The 14,883-nt window shown below is 40.6% G+C and overlaps 1 protein-coding gene across 1 annotated transcript; it reads left to right on the plus strand.

Moving 5' to 3' along the window:
• The first annotated feature begins 1,201 nt into the window (after positions 1-1,201).
• Positions 1,202-13,936, plus strand: LOC107567995 (isochorismatase domain-containing protein 1-like). Its single transcript, XM_016253829.1, has 4 exons — positions 1,202-1,566; positions 8,231-8,453; positions 10,519-10,526; positions 12,782-13,936. The coding sequence occupies exons 1-4, from the start codon at positions 1,303-1,305 to the stop codon at positions 12,926-12,928; spliced, it is 642 nt and encodes a 213-aa protein (XP_016109315.1). The 5' UTR covers positions 1,202-1,302; the 3' UTR covers positions 12,929-13,936.
• The last annotated feature ends 947 nt before the right edge of the window (positions 13,937-14,883 follow it).

Consider the following 14,883-nt stretch of genomic DNA (forward strand, 5'->3'; position numbering starts at 1 on the left):
ATGTTCGGCATTAAAGTCATTGCAATCATTCACATCTCATAGTAGACAGGATATAGTAAATGAGATATATGAAAATCTGTATAGATTTAAGAATATGAACATCATGATAATATTTATGTGGATACCAGCTCATAGGGGGATAAAGGGTGATGAAAAGGTTGATGGATTAGCAAAACAGGCTTTGGAAAATGAGGATATCATGAGCATCTCACTTAGTAAATATGAAGCAAAAGCAGTAATTAAAGCATATACCACTAAGGAGTGGCAACATAAATGGGATACAGGAAATACAGGACGTCAACTTTATGAAATACAGCGAGAAGTAGAAGTCGTGAGAATAACTAAAAGAAGCACCAAAAAGGAAAATATTTTAACAAGATTAAGAGTTGGGCATACTATGCTGAATAAAAGCTTAACAATAATAAATAAACATCCAGCAGGATTATGTGAGCAGTGTGGAATGGAGGAATCAGTAGAACATGTTATTTGTGTTTGTCAAGTACACTAATGAACGAATGAAGATGAACTTAGAAAGATGGGAGTGGATAACCTAAAGCTTAAACATATATTTACTTATGGACTAGAAAGCTTATTTTTGTATCTTCAGAGAACAGAGCTGATTAAGAGAATTTAGTGGGAAAATCTTCTTGAGGTAAAGAAGTAAATGTATTTATTTATTTATTATTATTCTCTCGTTATGAAAGGGTAAACGCTGGTCCACACTCCAATACAGTAGGTGGCGATAATGCACCTTAACATGGGTGCTACCCGCCATAAAACCGAAGAAGAAGACGCCTGAACGAATCACTCCCCGAGACGACTCGTTCTTCCCGAGTCACATTAAAGATTCGTTCAAGAACGACCCAACACTGTGTTTGGATGTGTACGTGCTGCTGCCACATTACATGTTTGCTCAAACACTGCCACTACAGAGACACGAGAAGACGAATGGTGCAAACACAAGCAGATATTGTCTTTGTATACAAGTAGCCTAACATGTCTGTTTTGTTCGTTCAATTAGGCCAAACAGCCAGCTCGATTCAGATCGCTTCGAGACTGAACCGATTCTCCTTCCTCTTCTGTTTTCGGCGTGTTATATGTGCATATCGCCACCTACTTTTGCTGTTATGCAGTCATGGTCTATTTATAATCAATGTCTTTCTTGTTGTTGCTTTCTCTGTTCTTACACACGATGCTGCAGCGGCGCCGCGTGTTCGGCTCCTCCTCCTGAACCGATTCTCCTGAACCGATTCTCCTGAACGAGTCGGACGTCAGCGGCTGGACGCCACGCAGGAGCGCATCATGGCGGACGCGCAGAGCAGCAGCAAGCTGGTGCCGGTCTTGCTCTGCTTCTCGGGGCTGGCGCGGCCCTCGGCTGTGCCCCTGGGCTCTGGATCGGAGGTGCTCATGCAGAAGTTTCTGTGCATGTACGGGCCTCAGGTGGACGCGGAGCGCAGGCTGGTGCTGCAGTGCTTCTCGGAGGACTGGGGCCAGTACACGGACCTGCCGCGGGGCTTCAGGGTGTCGGGCAGGTGTCGGCTGAGACTCGTGCCTCTGCAGACGCCTGTAAGCTCGTGTCGTGCTCTCTGAGCTTCACTGAAACACTGAGTTTGCGTTCTCTAAACACATGCACTGAAGACGCTTCACTCGCATTCACAGCTTGTTGTAGGCAGTATAAGCAGAGGCGGACTTAACCATTAGCAAAGGTAGGCCACCGCCTTGGGCCCCCAGAAGCCAAGGGCCCCCTAAAATGCTTTGTATATGCGAGCAGCGCGTTCAGTGCGGCCGCGCCAGAGGCTGCTGCGGTGCTCAGCTGAAGCAGAGCGATGCGGAACACGGACGGAATCTGTTCATAAACACGCCTGTACTGTACTGTACTGTACTGTACTGTAGCGCGGATGAACGAGCAGTCTGGAGGAGCTAGAGTGTTTTTGCCGTTTAATATTCACATGCACTAGTCCATACCGCGGCTCGATTGAAGTGTAGTGCAGTGCATTTGATTTGTTCATTCAATATTTGACGAACTCCGTGACATTGCTCGTTACACAGTAAACTTCTGCTGTGGAGCATTTTGACTGTACACAAATGAAAGGGTTTGTTTAATTTTCATTGGAATAAAAGATAGATTAATGTTTTCGCCTTCATTTGATTACCAGAAAAATGAAAATACACAACACAGAATTTCTAAAAAAGAAGTAAATAAAATTACAATTTCATAGGGCACTATTATTGTATACAAATTAATAAATTAATTTGTTTTTATGAATTCAATTAATTAGATATGTTTTTGATTAAACCATTAAAATGGAATACAGAAGTTAAAATGAAAAGCGCAGAATCTGGGCCCTAAGAATGTAATTTGTTAAACTTTTAATAGGCCTAAATTGCTGCTAAATTAAACAAGTTTCATGATTTACATTAATTAGACATGGTTTTTGTTCAAATATTATATAATCATCCAGAAAAATTAAACCGAAAAAAAACTGAATCCAGAAAAATTTAAGATTTTGGAAAAAAATGTTACTTCGGCTAATTTGGGAAAAATAAAAGGGATTTCATAGGGCCCTACAGATATCATGCATCTGAAGCTATAATTGTAATACTAAGCAACAGTGCATATTATATAGGGCCTATTTTAATTTGTTTAAATGGCACTCACTGGTTTTTGTGAAGGACCCAAGAAGGAGCATGCACTTTCCACACAGACACACTTCATGTTTGGTTGAAATAATCCTTAAGCATGTACATTTATAATTTCCTTCAGTTTAATTTAAATGTGCAATTAAAATAAATATATATTTTAAAGTTTAGAATTAGACAATTGCATAGTGAAAATTACCCCAATGCACCACCTAGTGTCCAACCTACTCTAATACTATTATAACTTGTTTAAATGTGAACAAGGGATTTACAACATTAAAGAAATCCTTTATTTATAACATGTACATGACAAATCTAAAAGATTGGACACAACTATGGGACACAGTCGTGCAACAGTGAAAGGAACCTCAAGGTTGTAAATGTGTGAAATTGTATAGGGCCCCATTCCTGTATTTTGCCTGGGTCCCCCAAATCACTAAATCTGGCCCTGAGTATATGCACACTAGAGGCCGACCAATTGTGGATTTTGCTGATACCGATAGCTAGGCTGGACCACACTGGCCGATACCGATAGCTAGGCTGCACCACACTGGCCGATACGATAGCTAGGCTGGACCACACTGGCCGATACCGATAGCTAGGCTGGACCACACTGGCCGATACCGATTAATCCACCGATAGTTCTTACAATGGTAAATGAAAACTAAAACAGCGCTTTACTATTTTAAAAAAGCAGTAGCAGTACTGAACCATATTTTGTAAATGAATAAACATATTAATATGAATTATTATATTGATCATTAAAGTTATTTCATAGTTTACTAATGTTAAAAGAAACTTTAAAATCTCACACTTTATTTGCTTCTATTTTAGAACACTGCATGATTATCTAATCAAAATAAATTAAAAATGCAAGTCACACACTGGACAAAAGCGCAGCGCTGCGTTCTCGGAGAAGTCACACACCAGACGCGTCACGTTCAATTCCAGCAGCGGTCTGAAACTGTTTATTTAATCACCAAACAGACATAAGTTTGCTTCAAGAATGAACAATGTGGCATAAATGAGTTTGAAATTCGGTGTTTAAAAAAAACAAAGCAAAGGGAAAGTGCGATCTGTATTACAGCTCTCTATGTGAAGCATAAAGACTGTATTAGAGCCACAGAAAGAGCACATTACATAATTCATAGCCTAGGGTGCAGTCATTACGTACATTAACAATGATCTGGGACAAATATAAAGTAATTTAATGGAAAACTATGTGAATGGCGCTCTGTTCCGCGGCAGCATTTTCTGTCGGCTGCATTTAAATGCACGTTTGAAGTTTCCCGCTCTGTGCAGTGCGCAGTGTCACGTGTCAAAACAAACAACACGTGCTGTTAGTGATTTCCGCCTCTAGAGGCCACTCTCGTACTGTATAATGGCAGCGGACCCTTCTCAGCCGCTCCAGCACGGACGCAACCCGGAAAACTATCGGCATTGATTTTTGCCGATAACCGATAGTTCTGCCAATCAACTATCTGTGCCGATTAATCGGTCGACCTCTAATGCATCACGTTAATGAAAATGTTATAATCAAAGATTTTCTTAGATTATTTGATTAAACTGTGCACAAATGTATGGCGTTGTTGCTGTTTGCATTACAGTAATGAGAAATATGTGCATTTTCTAAAGCATACAGTATATTTAGCCAGTCCTGCTTGCGCCGCCTCAGGAGTTATGATGATCAAATCTGGCTGCAGCACACACATAAGGAGAATCTTCACAGATTGTCTAACCTCAAATCTTAGCACACACTACAAGATTATTATAGAGCAGTTTGGCAGCTGCATTGTGCTGGCAGAAAAACACTGGGAGCGAGTCAAATCCATGGAATGGGAGAAAACATTTATTGTTGTGCCTTTGGATGTCAGAATGGGAAAGGAAATCATTTTTATAGAGTACTGTCGTCAAAGACGCCATTTGAAGCTAAACGCAGACGTTTAAACGGACAGACTGTGGATGAAACCTGCTATGATTACCCTACTTTTAAAGCATACATTTGGTTTAAACAATAGGTCTACACATTGTATTAGCCCTACAGTTACAGCATGAAATACTATTTAAACCTATAACATTTTACGAGAAAAAAGTTTAAATACAAACTCAAAATTACCTTTTTATTATTCTTTTATTCCATAGACTGCTACTTTAAAACGGTAATTTTCTGCCAGCAGATAGGCTCTGCCCACAACAAACGAATGATGGGTGCTGTGTTTCTCACACTACGCAGCGAGGTTTCTTCTCATCTGTCGTCGTCTTGTCATTGCTGCACAGATAGTACACAACACAACGCTGACGAGGTGCACACACTATAAAACATTCGGTGAGGAGGCGCTCCCAACCATCAGCCAAAATACGTTTTCTCACATAAATTCTCGTGAGAAATTACAGCGACTATAGGCCATTTCTTGATGCATCAAATAAACATGCTCTTGCCAAAGCATTGTCTAAGACATTGTACGTTTAATTTGATCGCCTTTTCTCCGTTTATACCATCTGCACTGTGATTGGCTGGATTAGCTCCACCTTGTCATTGTGTCGCGCACATTACAAGATCACGTGGTGATAATATCAAACTGGTTTGAAACATGGCAGCGTCTGTGATAGCTCGAGCTGTGCTGACCTGCTCATACTTAACGAGCCTGGGCAACCACAACGAGCACCGATTTGGTCACGATCCGGGGGTTTTGTCGCAGACTCTGGAAATCTGTCCGGGACAGCAAAATCCAGCCAAAAATCCTGTAGTGTGCGCCGGCTTTAAAGATATATGACATGTGTGATGATCTGGGCTGTCCCAGACGAAGGATTGGCATCGTGAAACAATCGTGGCTCCTGTGTCGTACAGTGAGAGAGGTTCAAAGACGGCCGTGGTCGCGGTCTTGCAACCAGACACAGCCTTCGATCGTTTTCTGAGGGTGTCAGTAATTCAGTATGATCATCTCACAGTGTGTTTGCTGCTACGGCCCACGTTTACTGACCAGCCAATAAAAATGCCTCATGAAATCAACACGACACGGCGCTAAACATTAAACTGCTTACTTCAAGCTCTTATCTCTTACTCTTTCACCGCTTCCACTTTTTTCAGCACACATAAAAACTACAGCTGCCAAAGTATGATTCATCATGCTGTTTTCGTTTAACACTAGCGCATGCTGATGACGTTTTAATCTTCTGTACTGCCCTACGAAGATCTTAACTCGCTAGACTGTGAAACTGAGATAAATTACTAAAGTTTTTTACTTGTCCAGCCAAATTAATTATAGGTAGGACACTGGAAATTTAACAATTAGATGTTTTAGTAAGGATAATTATCTGCATTAAAAAATTGTGAGTTCAAACTTGATTTTTACCCCTATTATGTAGTTAATGTACTCTGCATTTGCATTGTCTGCAAAACGTGAGAAGTCACACCAAGGCAACAGCCAGTAACTTCCACATGACCAATATCTGGTTGCTGATCACGATTTACAAAATTGTTATAGTAACACCTGTATAAAATCTAGTGATCATGGACTATCGCATATAGTAATGTGACTATTCTTTTTATTTTTTATTTTTTGACCGTAACAAGCAGACTAAAAGTTAAACATGCGAGTGGATACCAATTTATTTGCTATGCTCATTAACGTAAAAGAATGCTAGAGATAGCATATTGCTTTTATATTGACTTGTATTAATAGCCTAAACCAGGGGTGGGCAAACTTGGCCCTTCCAGGCCACTTTCCTTCAGAGGTTATCTCCAACTAGGGCTGTCGTGATAACCACAATATCGCAATACCGCACTATTGACGAGCAAACCGCAGAGGAATGCAAGAACCGCAGCAACCGCGATTTTTGCGTGTTTTATTTTTTCGGAAGGTTATGCCCTTCTCGATTTACACTTCATGCATGTGGACTGAATATTAAACAAGTTAGTAATGATAACATAATATGTACCATGCTGATTTGTACAGAGGCTCCGTAGATTTGCACTTAACAAGCCTAAACAGACAGTGAATGAGAGAGAGATTGTGCGATTACTTGCGTCTGTCCTCCAGGCCGAGTCATATATATTTGTGAAAATAGGTTGTCATTTCTGAGCATGTAGTTGAATGACAGTCCCTTTCCTCCACCTTGTGGCGCAACACTGTAACTGCACTGACTGACAGCCCGTTTAGAACGCGTGCAGGTGGAAATATCAATAGAAAGTCTCTTGTCTAGTCAGATTAGAAGATCAGATTACAACTAGGCTAACTGCTATACATATAGGCTAACGATCTTATTGTCAGGTTTATGTTCTGTTAAGTGGACCATTATTTTGTCATTCTCTTCTGTTTACTTCACTTCTGTTTCAACGCTGTTTGGTTTCGGTTTCATTGTCTTCTGAATATGACCTCGTTAGTTATATCGTAACACATACACACACTAATTATATATATATATATATATATATATATATATATGTATATGTATGGCGATAATACCGCATACCGCGCTATTGAGCTACTCAAAATTACCGCAAGGGAAATTCCCTCACCGCTTCAGCCCTAGCTCCAACCCTAATCAAACACACCTGAACCAGCTAATCATTGTCTTCAAGACTACTAGAAGGCTACAGGCAGGTGAGTCGTATCAGGGTTGGATCAAATCTCTGCAGGAAAGTGGCCTGGAAGGGCCAAGTTTGCCCATCACTAGCCTAAACTTAAATAACGACTTGTGGATTTAACATCTCCGATGACGTTCATCGCCATGGATTGATTTTATCGGGTTACAAGAAAAGATAGGATATGGATTTAATTGCGACCTGTTAGTAGGCTACTGAGTTTATGATTGATCATGCTAGCTATGGCATTCGAGGCCACACGCGTCCAGCTAAAGTGACAGCCTGGTGAATAATCTGCATTACAAAAAGAAAAGAAAAATCTTTAACGGTTATTCTCGATTACGTATTGCTGCCAAGGTATCTAGTCTTTACAGCTGTTTGGTAGATCGTGATCTAGCCTATCTAATTAGTTTGTCTACACCGTAATTAAAATGCGGCAGACTTTAATGGACAGTAAAAAACAAAGGCAGAACACTGTAAAACTCACTTTGAGTGCTCCAAACAAAGTGAAAGAGCCGTAACTGGTGTTCTACAGTGTTCTGCATTGGTTTCTCTGGGGCTTTTTGAAGTTACGGTTGAGACGACACATTATTTTCTCTGAAAAACAACGCAATTGACTCAAGGTACTTATGCACATGATAAAGGATGTCTTGAATGTCCCAAAAATGTCAATAACTAATTTTCGACAAAAAAACGAAGTTACGGTCTTTTGCGTTTGCACGGCAGTATAGTAACGTGCATCGAGTCACCAGGTGTCATCATCGTACAGAGTGCATGCGTGTCGTACCCGAGTTTACCAGACCCATGCCACACAGTGTGATCTGCAGTGATCTTATACGATTGCTAAAATTGTGCAGTGTGTAGAAGGCTTTAGACGTGTTACTGATCTCATTGCTTTCTACAGCATAAAGGTTTATGAAGCGTTTCAGTGCTGATGGACCTCGGACGGCTCATGAGAGCGCAGGGATTTATTAAGCTGTGTCTTGTCCGGTTTCTTTACCACAGATCACGACGCTGGGAAACCTCTCGCCGGCCAGCACGGTCTTCTTCTGCTGCGACATGCAGGAGAGGTTCAGACCTGCCATCAAGTACTTCGGGGACATCATCAGTGTGGGCCAGAGGCTGGTAATATTGCTGATCTTTCTGATTAAGTATGTTTGGATATTATTCCTGATGTGCTGGAGTTGCTGCAGGTCATACACAGATAGCACACGCACGTCTGCAGGAGGTCTGTTATAGATCGCTTCATCTGCTGTGTACAAACATCTGATAGCATTCTAAATCATACACATCTTAAAGACATCTTTTACACGTTTATTTGACATCTGATAGGAATCGTCCTATAGACGTATAGCAGATGTGCAAACACCCTAAAACAGGGTTCCTCAATTAGTTTTCGCCGAATTCTGACAACAATGCCAAGCCAAGGGCCACTGACCTATATTCAGTGGGTACGGAAAGTATTCAGACCCCCTTAAATTTTTCACTCTTTGTTATATTGCAGCCATTTGCTAAAATCATATAAGTTAATTTTTTTTCCTCATTAATGTACACACAGCACCCCATATTGACAGAAAAACACAGAATTGTTGACATTTTTGCAGATTTATTAAAAAAGAAAAACTGAAATATCACATGGTCCTAAGTATTCAGACCCTTTGCTGTGACACTCATATATTTAACTCAGGGGCTGTCCATTTCTTCTGATCAGCCTTGAGATGGTTCTACACCTTCATTCGAGTCCAGCTGTGTTTGATTATACTGATTGAACTTGATTAGGAAAGCCACACACCTGTCTATACAAGACCTTACAGTGTTATTATTACCAGCCACGACGCGATAACAAATATCTTTTCCGTGTAGTTTGTGTCCTAACCTCCCGTGACAGCAACACGTGACGATAAGCTACACGGGATTCTATTTTAGAAATGTTTTTTATTTTCTGCAACGTCGCGGCAGGAACAACATACAAAATATGACAGTGATAATCTCAGGTAATGATTATGTGCTTTATTCAATGTTAAAAGTGTCTAATGTGAGTTTGAATATTATTTTGCGTGATCTTTATAGCCATAGTGAAAGCAACAACAGATATTTTACCTCAGATGTTGAAAATAAATTAAAGCAAACTTGTACATTAACACTGTGAACTCACTGCGAACCAACACGTGTACTCCATAACAAAGATGTCACTCACTCACTCACTCTCTCACACACACACACACACTCACACACTCACTCACTCACTCACTCACACACTCCCTCACTCTCTCTCACACACACTCTCACACACTCACTCACATTTTAAATTAGCACGGGCCAAACTTTTTTCTCTCATGGCCAGATGTGGCCCGCGGGCCGCCTATTGAGGAATCCTGCTCTAAAAAATACGTCTTGCAGATGTAATGCAGACGTCAAACAGACTCCTCTGTGATGGATGTGTGCTGTCAGGGTAGAGACGCATAGCAGCCGTCTGGCTTTGCCTTCGGTTCAGTGCTGTGTGTGTGTGTGTGTGTGTGTGTGTGTGGGGTGAGCAGCACCAAGTTCCTGGGTGTGCACATCACAGAGGATCTCTCCTGGACTAACAACACCGCAGCACTGGCCAAAAAAGCACAGCAGCGTTTCTACTTCCTCCGCAATTTGAGAAGAGCCAGAGCCCCGGCCCCCATCATGTGCACCTTCTACAGAGGCACCATCGAGAGCATCCTGACCAGCTGCATCACTGTGTGGTATGGCGCCTGCAACGCGTCCTGCCGCAAGACACTTCAACGCATAGTGAGAGCAGCTGAGAAGATCGTTGGTGCCTCTCTCCCCTCCCTTCAGGACATCTACAACACCCGTCTCACCCGCAAAGCCCTCTGCATTGCAGGTGATCCCACCCACCCGACACACAGCTTCTTCAGTCTGCTGCCATCAGGGAGGAGACTGCGGAGTCTCCAGGCCAGGACCAGCAGACTGAAGGACAGCTTCATCCATCAGGCTGTCAGGAAGCTGAACTCCCTCCCGACCTTGCCCCCCCTCCCCTCTTTTGCCCCACTGAACTCTGACCCTCTGATGGACTCTCCCACTCCCCCCTCCCAAATACACACACACACACTGTCACTTTAATCAGTCTTAATAAGCTCTTTTGCACTACAAATCATTATATCTGCACTGTTGTCTACTTCACTGGTTTGCACTCTATCTGCCATGCGCCTTGTGCTGCTTTATATATATTTTTTTAAATATTTTTTTTACATTTGACCTTATTTGTATAGTTGTATTTTATATTTAATCTGTATGTCTGTATTTAGGTTCTACTGTTAGTGTTATCTGTATGCACCAAGGGTCTGAGAGTAACGTAATTTCAATTCTCTGTGTGTATGTGCTGTACATGTGGAAGAATTGACAATAAAGCAGACTTGACTTGACTTGACATCATCTGCTGCTGTGTAATCAATAGACACCGCTAAAAAATCTGAACAAAATGAGAAGAAAGGTCATTTATTAATCTCTGAACGCTCACAAGTCGGGTTCCATTTGAGCGCTTTCTTTTATGTTTTGTAAATATCTGTTTTCCAGTGATGCACCAAAGTCTGTGAACAGATGTGTAATCTTTCTGCGATGGCGTGTTTTGACTGTGATCTTTATTTTGATGAGCCAAGGTCTCTTAGTCTGCTGTTTTCAGTTTATGCGTGAACAAAACTACACTAAACACGATGCCATCCAGTAATCACAATGAGCCTTGTGCTTTGTTACTTTTGATGTGAATCAAAGTCTTAGCTTTCAGATTCTGTCAGTTTTATAACAAAATTCAAACAATAAATGTGGTTTTGATGCTCTTTAATGTGGCGTGACAGATCGCTGGATGGCTTCAGTTTCGATCTTCTCTTCCTCTTCACTATTAGTTATAGCACAAGCTTACTGAAATGAATCATGACTCGTCTAATCTCTCAATCAGCATTTCATCCACCGAAAGACGTCATTAATACAGCTTGTGTATTTTCCTCAGGGTGGACATTCAATGTCCATTAACCTGTTAGTCAGCAAAAAAGTAACTTTAGAGAGGAGCATTTTGATCGATATATGCACTTTATTACATATGTTGGTTTTGTAAAAATCTCTGTGGTCGTAACAGGAACAGGGCTTGACATTAATGTGGATTGTCTGAAGGGCAAGTAGTACATAATTTATTTCTAGAGCACCTTTCTAGAGCAAGTGCCATAAAGTGCTTTACTGTACATCCAAGATAAGTGAAACCGAATCTTACTTGCCCGACCGGACAACTGACCTGAGTTGAGGATCGTGGAGAAATCAAAACAAATGATCACAACTGCACACAGAAGAAGCATAATGTGGTAAAAATGTAGTTTTTTTATTAATATAATAATATATGATATAGCCTAGTTAAGCAACATGACACAACCAAGAAAGTGCAGTTTTCCTTGAAAACCAGTATGATTGAAAATTTGACATTGATTTTATACAAGTTCAAACAAGTAGTTCATATTAAGTGACTTACATTTTAGTACAGTATTGTCAGTGTTGACTGTTTTTGTTCGATTTGATTAACAAAAATAGTTCAAACAAAGATGGCAGCAGAGCAGTCGCGCATCTCTGCGCGACACACAGCGCTGTTTCCTTACTGAATGATTCAGCGTTTCTGAATGAATCATTTGAGTCAATGATTCAGTGATTCATAAAGACAGGCACTCACTTCATTCTTAAATGAATCAGCCGTCTGAACGAATCATTTGAATGAATGACTCAATGACTCACTGATTAAGATCTACTGGCGGTTTACTTTCATATTTAAAAGTATCTTATCCTTGCATTTTTCTCCCCAACATTTCATATTTGTATATTAAAAAACTGATTTAAAACCGCAAGCTCGTAACATTATTTATGCTGTTGTACTTTTGCAGTGTGAATGCTTCATTAAAGTGTGTGTGTAAATGCATCTAAACACTTCAGCCGCTTCTGTTTCTTCTGCAGGGGGAAGATCGGTTTTGTTCATAATGATTTCATTTGATTGGTAACAGCCCTATAGTGTCTTATTAGATGAAGTGAAATTATTAATAAAATGTAACTGCCCTTTATATAGGCAAAAAAAGACCTTGAAATCAATTTAAATCAATTTTAGTATGCAGTAACTTTAGTTATATAAAATGTCATTTCCAACAACAAAATTGTGGCCAGTGAAAATACTGAGTGGCTAGTCATTTTGTAAAACCACTAGCCACAGTGGCTGCTGAGCACAAAAAAAAAGGTTAATGTCAAGCCCTGTATACAACCTACAGATACATATACAGCTATAAAATGCAAAGAGCGAAACGCAAACTAAAAGATAATTGCATTTGTTTTGTCACTGTATCCTCCACAAATAGTCTTTGGCCACTCAAGCACTACGGTCTGTGGGCAGTGAGGGCTGCAAAGCTAACACTTGTGTGTGTGCTCTCTCTCTCTCTCTCTCTCTCTCACTCTCTCTCTCTCTCGCTCTCTCTCTCTCTCGCTCTCTCTCACTCTCTCTCTCTCTCTCACACTCTCTCTCTCTCTCTCTCTCTCGCTCTCTCTCAGCGGCTGGCACGCGCGGGAGCCATCGTTACCACCAGCGAGTCTGTTCTGCTGCAGCTCGTGGCCGATAAAGAGCACCCAAAGTTCAAAGAGATCCAGAACATCATTAAAGCCAGCGCTCCAGAGTCAGGCCTGCTCTCCAAGGTGTGATCGGCCCAGTCTTTCCCTCGGCACACACACACTGGAACAGGCCACACAAACCCACCAGCACACGTGGTAGTACTGAAAGGGCTTAATTTACAGTCATGTAATCCAAAATGTATATTTCTATATAATGTATATGTCATTACTGAATCGTGTCTGTCTCCAGACGAGCAAAAGTGTCGAAATAAGGAAGTGTGTTCATGTTACTGACACTCGCTCTGAATGTAGAGTCATTAGAGTCAGCTTTAGTTTGTATGATTTATTTAGTTTGGTTTAAAACAAAGCTGATGACTGATCCATGATGACTGATCCACATCGTCCCTGACTTTGTAAGGCAGTGGAAAGCATTAGTTTAGAGTGCTCCGATCTCTTTCCTTCCCAAGAGATGGTTGTTTTTCTTTTTTCTCTATTTTAAACCTGTACGGTATGAACCTCAAACTACCTCTCATCTACACGTGCTGATTCCTGGTTACAGCTTAGCCAAGTTACTGAAATCAATAGAACTGTCAAATATTCTTATGTGTCACAAGAGCAACACCTTTACCAGAAAGCTGAAGCTTCTTCAGTGGAAGCAGAATATTATTTTTAAGACCTACTGTTACAGAGTCGTTTTCAAGAGTGAGAGCATCAGATCTGCAAACAGTGCAACATTTCCTGAAAGTGACATTTCTGTGTAGACCCGTGGACATTTTCTTACCCCACTGTTTGATTTGGTTTAATTTAATTTATTGCTCAGACCCAATAGACTGCTCTAGCTCTAAAGGTGGCAGAGAATTGTCATTTAAAGTTTGATTTATTGATGTTTCTTTTGTGTGTAAGTGTGTATTTTTGTTGAAATCAGCATCCATTTTGTTGTGTACATGTGTATTGGGAAAAAATGTGTATTTGGTGCCTATTGATGAACAGTCACTACTGATTGTACTAAGCACAGATACAATTTATTTTTCTTTCTTTCTTTTTTTGTATCTGCTCTGTATTGATCTGATACGAATAAATGTTATATACGTCCAAAAACAATTGTATTGTATAACTGCATATGGCAGTAATCAGTGTTCAAGCACATTGAGGAATGAAAGAAATATTACCTCAGTTTCCAAATTTAGCAGAACACAATAGATTTATGATTGAAATGTGGTGTAATTCAGCTGTCCTCCACTGAACAGTTGAGTTCAGATGTAATTAATGCATCTTCTGCTGGTGGAATGTAAGAAATGCTGTCCATCTCATTTTCATGAAGATTGGACTTCGCATTCAGAGAATATTAATAATATCCAATGCCTAATAAATGCACTGAATTGTATCTACTAATGAAACTAATCAAACAAAACATAACTTTTTAATGATACGCACAAAAAGTCATGCCAATCAAACAAACAGTCTAGCACAAGTTGGATTTTTATTTTTGTAGTGTTTTTTTTGTGGAAACAACTGCATATGGCCATTTGATTCATGGACACTTTCAGAGGATTTTTTTGTATTGTAGTTTTAATGTTTCTGGAGTCGGTGGTGAAAATGAAGTTAGCTTATAATGCTACCTGGTGGCTAATTTTCACAAAATAAATAAACTGATTAAGTACTTAATTAAAAAATAACTACATCACTGGTGGGGGAGTTTGGAGCCATTCTGCCAAGTTTGGGGTCTCTACAATGTTTGGGTCTTCCACACAGAGAGTTCAAGGACAGCAGAGGTGTGTGTTTTACAGCAGTCTAAACGCAGGACACACACCCATCTGAGTGATTTCTACTGACTGTCTCCTGCAGACTTCAGTTCCAACCCATCTTTAGATCAATGTCTGTATTCAGTAGTGCCCTGAACACCTGCATGATCTGGCTCCGGTGCGTTTGACGGGGTTGGAGCTGAACTCTGCAGGACGGTCTATAGGCTCAGGATTGGAGAGTCCTGGCGGTATGAACTGATGATAAACCTTACAGATGTCCACAATAGCAGTCACTATGTGTTG

This window comes from Sinocyclocheilus grahami, unplaced genomic scaffold (genome assembly GCF_001515645.1).
Source record: "Sinocyclocheilus grahami isolate Dianchi unplaced genomic scaffold, SAMN03320097.WGS_v1.1 scaffold1205.1, whole genome shotgun sequence".
NCBI classification, from domain to species: Eukaryota; Metazoa; Chordata; class Actinopteri; order Cypriniformes; family Cyprinidae; genus Sinocyclocheilus; species Sinocyclocheilus grahami.